This window comes from Pinus tabuliformis, chromosome 5_1 (genome assembly GCF_031772625.1).
Source record: "Pinus tabuliformis cultivar Carrire ecotype Pingquan chromosome 5_1, CPIR1, whole genome shotgun sequence".
NCBI lineage: Eukaryota > Viridiplantae > Streptophyta > Pinopsida > Pinales > Pinaceae > Pinus > Pinus tabuliformis.
The window spans coordinates 210,936,545-210,944,214 of record NC_142305.1 but is presented as its reverse complement, the minus strand read 5'-3'; the positions used below and the strand labels follow the sequence as shown (position 1 = coordinate 210,944,214).

At 39.0% G+C, this 7,670-nt stretch overlaps 1 protein-coding gene across 2 annotated transcripts; it reads left to right on the top strand.

Annotated features, from left to right (window-relative positions):
* The first annotated feature begins 2,341 nt into the window (after positions 1–2,341).
* Positions 2,342–7,348, top strand: LOC149164148 (uncharacterized). Of its 2 annotated transcripts, none has more exons than XM_089431957.1 (4): positions 2,342–2,946; positions 3,080–4,256; positions 5,254–5,551; positions 6,884–7,348. In XM_089431957.1, the coding sequence occupies exons 2-4, from the start codon at positions 3,228–3,230 to the stop codon at positions 7,018–7,020; spliced, it is 1,464 nt and encodes a 487-aa protein (XP_089288083.1). In that variant the 5' UTR covers positions 2,342–2,946; positions 3,080–3,227; the 3' UTR covers positions 7,021–7,348. The 2 variants fall into 2 exon arrangements, with proteins under 2 accessions (XP_089288083.1, XP_089288082.1); XM_089431956.1 differs by having other exon boundaries at positions 2,342–2,962.
* The last annotated feature ends 322 nt before the right edge of the window (positions 7,349–7,670 follow it).

Genomic DNA, 7,670 nt, shown 5'->3' with positions numbered 1-7,670 from the left:
ATGTTGAGAATTTAAGGTTGTATGAGCCTCCTTTGATTGAAAATCAAGGAGAGAATGTTCAAATTCCATTTATTGAAGACTTTTCTCTAGAATTCCTTGATGAGCTTCAACAACACACTATACTTGACAAAAGAACAAGGACATCAAAAAGGGGAGGTGTCAATTACCTTCGAGCGGGGCTCAAGGTTACAAATCCTTCAAAAGCCAAATGGATAGAGATTGGAAAGGTGAGGGAACTGTACCCTCACCTGCTGGACAACTGAAAGTGATCTTTTGGGGTTCAAAAGGATTCTAGTGGGAAGGAGTGATCCAGGGCTCAAAATTATGCTCAAAAATCAAATTTGTCAGAATGGTATGGAACCTAAACGATCGCATAGTTCTCGTCATCCTGAATCCGGCGTAATTCATTTTGTGCAAAACGAACACCGTATGCTCCTAGAAACGCAATCTGTTCACTTTGTCAAACAGGTAAAATTTTTGCAGGTCGCTGATTGGGATGCTGATTGGGCAGCCGTATCGCCTAGGTGGCAAAATGAATATTTTCAAAATATTCCTAGAATATTCTCGAAATATTCCATTGAGTTGGTGATGTCTAACTGGTCCATGTGTTTTAGGTTTGGTCCAATACGGAGGTGACACATGGCTAAGACAGAGGCCGCCACGTGTCCTCCTAATGACATTAATATTTTGTATGGCAAAATAGGTAGAAGGCTAGGCTCGACCCCATGACCTCCCATAGCACAACGCAACAAGTTTCCAATCCACCTACACATTATGTCTTAACATATTATGGATTCGGGTTTATGTTAAACGTTATGACCACCAAGGTTGGGGGGCGGGTAGACTTAACCGCCCCCCTCATGTGAACACCTATCCGCTAACCCATAGAAAGTTACGTGAAGGTAGCCGCCACCGCCACCGTCGGACAAACCATATGTGACCGTTCCTCAAACCGCTTGCAAACAGTTACACTAACCGTTGGAGGGAGGGGACCAGTGCCGGGGCTAGCCCTTATGCGCATGGCCCCCATATGACCCAGATTTTGGTTCTAAGGCCTCGACGACAAAATTAATGGTCTTACAAATCCGCCCGGAATACGGGGAATTTGTTGCTCTGTTAGCGGAAAATGGGGTGAATTTATAGGATGATGCCAGATTTTGTGCAAATTGTGGAGTGAATAGTTTAGAAACTAGGAGAGGTCATAACTTCTCCAGTTTTCGACCAAATGAGATGCAAAAAGAGGCTAGGTAGCCATTTTTGGACATTCTGGACTCATTGGAGCAGGTTTCAGAAGCATTTGAACATTGTAAACACATCTTTTTACACTTTTGAGCATAATAGAGAGGCCCAAGCCATTGGAAACTAGACCAAGGAGACGTAGCTCAAGAGGGGTGAACTCCTTCATCATGTTCCTGTTGTGATGTGTTTTTGGTGATATTCTGTACATGTTTATGCTGTTGTTCAGTCTCTTATTTATGCTAAAATTGCTCATAAAATTAACATAAAAATTCATTTTACACTTGCAAAATTCATGAATCCTTAAGCACAGTGAAAGCATTTTGTTTCTAATCTGAGGAGGATCTTAGCACAACAATCTAATATTCTAAATCAGATCACTTAGTCTCTGTGCACTGTCAACTAGAAACCTTGCTTCACATGGTCATCTGTGACAAACAAGTCGACAACTATCAATGTTTAGCAGGACAAGAGGAGATTAAGCAGATACTCTGGGACATTAGATACAATCTGGATGATATTGTGGCCAGATTAACATGGGTGGAGCACTATGTGGTGTCCAATTCCGACTTCGGATTAGAATTGCAGCCTCAAACTCCAGCGATTATCAATGCTCCAACAAAGGATCCACCTTAAGGCAACTCCAATTCCCTCTCTCGAGTTATCATATTAAATGAACAGTCTCTCATGGCTACACCTAGCTTTCCTATGCTTGTATCACTGTTAAGATGTCTTAGTATGTTCTATGTGAACACTAGTTTTGTTTGTTTGCCGTGAACACACTTTTGCATATAATTACGTATGGGCAAGGTCTTGGCTAACTAGCTTGATCTTTAGCAAGTTTTGTGAGTTTTTTTTGGATCAATCTGAGACTATGGAAATATGTTATGTCTGCACCACTGAAATACAAGATCCCATAGAGTTTTTGGGAGATAAAAACTATCAATGTATTATCAACTTTTTGTATGTATACTGAACTTTATATTCTCTTAATATAAAATATGATGTATGATGTTTTTTCTCCCTAAAAAAAAGTGATTACTAAACTTAAAAATAAATAAATATTACTCATACTTCAAAAAAAATTGATTTTGCAAATTGGGACGTTTTAGTGTTTAACACTAGAGCGATAGCCCAAACAAGAAATAAAGGACAGGGCCATCTTAGATTATTGCAGCGAAAGAAGTTATGCAGAGTGAGGATTGAAGCCCTCGGCTTTTTGTCTCTTTAATGGCACCAGGCTTGATTGCATGGATTTTCCACTGCTGTCAGTGCTCTGCAGCAGTGCACTCTATCTGACCATTAATGCTTTAGGGTTATCCGCACTATAGCTGCTATTAGGTTTCTCCTGTTTTATAATTTCCAGTGGTAGTAATACTTCAAAAAAGAAGAAAAGGAATGTGCAAAATACATGAACAACTGTTGCCTTTAATTTCCACATTGCTTGCTTCAGAAGTAAAGGGAGAGATGCGTTGCTTTTAAATGGAGATGCTCGCTGGAAAGCCAAAATATGGGAGTATTTTTTTTCCCTGTTAACACGGTGTTATTCCAGTTTTATTCCATTTCCGGAGGACGAGGTCCCATTGCGTTGGACTGCAGAATCATGCCTGCCATGGCTTCTTTGAATCTGATGCTAAAGCATAATAAACATATAAAGGATTTCAAAGCAACCAAAAGTCCAGTCAACAATTGCAGAGCACTTTGTAACGGGTGAATCTCCTAGTCGGTGATTGTTTTCTTATCGGTTTTTTTTTGCTTTTCCATTTATTATTATTATTATTTTATTCTGCTGTACTGCTACGATTACTGATGTCCAGCCTTCGGCTTTATTCCACTTTAATAGTTTGATTAAATGAAACCGGTAACAGTCGCCATTCATTTCTGGTATAAATTCCAATCTACCAATCTATATAAAAGGACCGCACACTGGTTTTGGTCTTTTCGTTTGGAGCTCGCCCTGTTTGGAAAACAGTGTGATAGTTCTTACAACTATGGATAGTATGGGGGAGAGTTGTGCAGGGAATTCACCTGTAACAAGAAGAGACAGCCTGAATTTTGAGGCATTAGAAGATGGATACTATGGGGTTGCTGTTGATGAAGAAGCAGAAGAAGAAGAAGTGGATAATGATGTGAATATTTCTCCCCAAATCGAACCTGGAAGTCCAACAGTCTCCGCCATGTTGCTTCGAAAGGACTACAAAAGATTGAAATCCAGCCGAATGGATGAACTAAGGCACTTCAGATCATGCCTTAAATGGTGGGGACTTGATCAATCAACAAGATTTCGCAGAGCACTTTCATGGATACTATTTTTGCTGTTCACTATCATCGTGCCTGTTTTGAGCTCCTTTCTTCCTGTAATTTGCCCTCGCTGTGATGAGCAAGGCCAAGGCCAAGGGTATTCCTTTGATAAACTAGTACAGATTCCAGAATCCATCCTTGCTGCCATTGCTTTTCTTTGTCTCACACGTTACCTGCGAAAATATGGCCTCCGAAGGTTCTTGTTCTTGGACCAACTCTGTGACGACACTCCTCAAGTCCAACAAGGATACACGAAAGAGCTTGACAAGGCTTTCAGATTATTGGGTTGGATTCTTTTCCCATCTTTTTGCATTGAACTCGTCCATAAAAGTCTCTGGTATTCATCTGCGACTGTTTCAATTCCCTTTATCCATGGCCGGCTTCTAAGCAACTGGGTTATATTTGTAGCTGTTCTCTTTTCCTGGCTTTACAGAGCTGGCTTGTTCTTGTTGGGCTGTGTGCTCTTTCGCTTGACGTGCCATCTACAAATTCTTAGATTCGAGGGTTTCAGAAAATTTCTTGAAGAATACAGTTCCGATGTTAGTATAATCTTGAAGGAGCACATGAGAATCAGGCACCAGCTTTTGGTTACCAGTCACCGTTTTCGCATTTTCATACTCGCTTCTTTGCTTACAATAACTGTCAGTCAGTTTGCATTTCTCCTGATGACATTATCTTCTGGCTCAGTGATAGATTTCTTCAATGCTGGAGACTTGGTGGTCAGTTTTTATCCCTGTATTTTCTTAATGTCGATAAAAACATGTTTGTTTTATACTTAATACTAGTATAAATCCATTTTAATCCCAAATCTTCTAAGTACTAAGAAATATGAAAAAAAATATGCAGACCTCTCCTAAGATCCAGAATCAACATGGATCTATGCCACTATATTCCACACAATGTTTTCACCCTGGTCTGTAAAGCGCACCTAGATGCTCTCAATCCAAATATAGATGGGCGTGAGATGCAAAAGATTCCTCCATCTCCATCGTTGATGATGGTTACAGGAGAACCTGGTTAGGCGACTCGAATTCAAATACATCTTCATTCAAACACCGGTTATCTAATTACGTTTTTAACTGCAGACATGAAGTAGATTGAAACCTCACTTTCTTCTGTAAGTGACACTGACAGTACATTTCCATTTATTAACTACTCCATGGTGGCTCCTGCCTAGGAATGACCTGCTCATCAAGTTTAGAAAGATATATATTACTAAAGCATTGTTCACAACTATTGTATTGATTTATCTTATGCTGTGAATAATGTTTCTGGATTATAGTTATGTAGAGATTGTTAGGGTTACAAAACACCAAGAGAAGCTTTCAGGTGAAACTTTTAGATATCCTCAGGAAAGAGAATGGTCAAGCAAAGAATGAATGATTGAGACAATGATAAAATGGAGGCAATGCAGAGATGGCAATAGTCTCGGTTATTCTTTATTTGCATGTCCCCTTTCCTGAGGATGGATTGGATATAATATTCAACGGAAACATTAGAACTTAAAAATCTCACACAGCCATACTCCAAAAGCCTTGGGACAAATTGACAAGTTGTGAAAGTCTAAATGATTTATTTTACGTTGTCAGCACAGAAAACACCTTAGAAATCAACAACCAAAATAACATTGACTGGGATTTTCTGCATCTAGGACTATCAGAATTGAAGTTTATCACTGATTGGGAAATAAAGCTTTGGTTGTTGTCATTTGAACAGGTTTGCTCTGCAGTCCAGCTCGCTGGTTTCTTGCTTTGCTTGTTGGGAGCTGCAAAGATTACGCATAGAGCTCAAGGAACTGTCTCTGTAGCTACCAGATGGCACGCGTTTGCTACCTGTACCTCCTATGGGGCCTTCTATCATCAAACAGAAAACTTACCATCATCGCCTCCAACACACGAGGAGAGTTCTCGAAGCCCTTGCATCGATTCTGCAAGTGACTCAGAGTCGTCTGAAGTTTTCTTTATGTTTCCATCCAAGGATGCTTCAGCAGCTTTCGAGATTAGACAAGCCTTTGGTAAATCACCCTCAAATTCTGTTGTCTATCACTCTTTTCTTGTTGATTGTTTTTCTTAACCATGAATGAACGTCTCCTGTGTGATAATCTCTCTGTCAGTCAAAAGCCGTCGAACTTTGTCACAAATTTGAGCATTAACCCCTCCCTTTAACGGTTTAACCCCTCCCTCCCTCGGCCCCGGACCTGAAAAGTTTCTCTGCTTCATTAGGTTTTTGACATACTTGATACTACTAAAACCTTATCTACTGAAAATTTGTACATTTACAGCTAAAGACAAGCAATAGGTATTTTGGTTAAGATTTCAGTAAGGTTTTTCCACCGATTTATGCTTGTGTGAGTTCCCTATAGACCAGAGATGACAAAGATCGTTGTTTTGCTTTTTATTTCACCAAACACTTCGGATCAATGTTTTCTTTACCGTATGCATTAAAAACAGTTTATATGATGCTCCAAGTTCCCGATTCTGGATATAATGGTTGTATGAAAAAATGTAAGTGAATTCACTAAAACCCTATAAGCTAATGATCCCTGTCGCCAAATCATGGGGTCTATTCCATGTTTCCTGTTCCCTATATGTTTCCAGTGCTGAAATATACAAGAAATGTTCCAGAAACGTATCTAAAGCGTATCCTCTCCAGTCCGGGGAAACTTCTAAGAGAGTTTCTGGATCATATGGAGCAACCTGCCTTTGATACCCATCTGAGGCAAATTTCAGCATATATGTTTTCTCTTTTTCTCTCTTGAGATATATATCATTTCTGCATTTCCTCAAACTTTGAAATATGATGTTGGGGAAATTTTTGACATTTCTTCATATTAGCTGATATAACAATAAACAGTTCCAGATCTGAAGTGCTGAGTAATTGCACCCATCTAAATTCACCTAAACCGCATCTTAGGCCTATTTCATGGTTATTTTAGTGTTACCTTCTGTGCAATTACCTCTTTTCCTACTCGCATGACAGCTCGTAGCTTGTGAAAAATGGTCAATATGTTGATGTATCTATGAAGAAATGTCTAATATTATAAATGTCTGGATATAGTAGGAGTCAGAAACATCGAATTATTATTTTTAAGGAACAATTAAAAACTTTCCCTTTTTCGGCAAACAGATGATCAATTCTTAGTTTCTCTAGGGGCTTTGCTCGAGCTAGCTGTTTTTCTTGTAATAGACAAAAAAATGAATGTTTATATCTGGCCTTTTACCGAAGGAGTGAAAACTGTTATAGCTTCATTATGGACTGTTGTAATGTGAACTGTAAATCAGGAAGAACCATTGCCCATTGCAGTTCTCTGACTTGATGAAGATGTACCTGTTTGTATCATGTGCAGTAACATATTTACAGCACAACAACGGAGGCATCACAATGTTCGGATTTGTAATGGATCGTGGTTTTTTATATACACTATTCGCCTTTGAATTCTCTTTGGTAATGTGGATTCTTAGTGAAGTGACTGTCTTGTCATAAAGTTTGCAATCTTTTGACCATATTTGAGGTGTGTATTAGTCTTTAGATTTAAGGCCGAGCTGATTTGCTTGGCTTTGGAGAATTTCTGTTCTGTCCTCCACGGTTGATTGTTATATTATTCTTTTCTTGTCTAATTATTGCAATTTTGTATATGAAGTTGAGGGTTCCCATGGTCATGCTCATACAAAGACAGCAGTTTGTAGTTGTCAGTGAGTGTAATGTACCTTCTGCACCTATGCACTCACGATATAGTATCTAATGGTCTATATTGCAAGTTAAAGGGTGAGCAGAATAATCAGTAATCAATTATTTTTTTAAATTGCTAACACGTTTTCATGTAATCCCACTTTGTTTGTTTAAGGATTTGTATTAATCGACTTGTTAAGCAATCCATGGCATTTCTTTTAGTTTGCCTTAATACTTCAGAGTGCCTCTTATGCTTCTGGTCCTCGACAATCCATAGCTGTATGGTTTCTGATTGGAAGTTGCAGATGGTACACTAACATGGTTTAGATGGATGGCACTGAAAGTCGCATCGCATCAACCAAAGTTGATCGTGCAAGAAAACAATTCAATCAACATATCATATATCTCACCGCAGAGAATTTGCAATAACCCAAATATTTCTCAAAGAAAACACGAGCACGAAC

Coding starts and splice junctions, on each gene's coding strand:
- LOC149164148 (XM_089431957.1), top strand. CDS start 3,228: ATGGATAGTATGGGGGAGAGTTGTGCAGGGAATTCACCTGTAACAAGA. Junction 4,257..5,253: donor TCAATGCTGGAGACTTGGTG/GTCAGTTTTTAT, acceptor TCATTTGAACAG/GTTTGCTCTGCAGTCCAGCT. Junction 5,552..6,883: donor CGAGATTAGACAAGCCTTTG/GTAAATCACCCT, acceptor TATCATGTGCAG/TAACATATTTACAGCACAAC.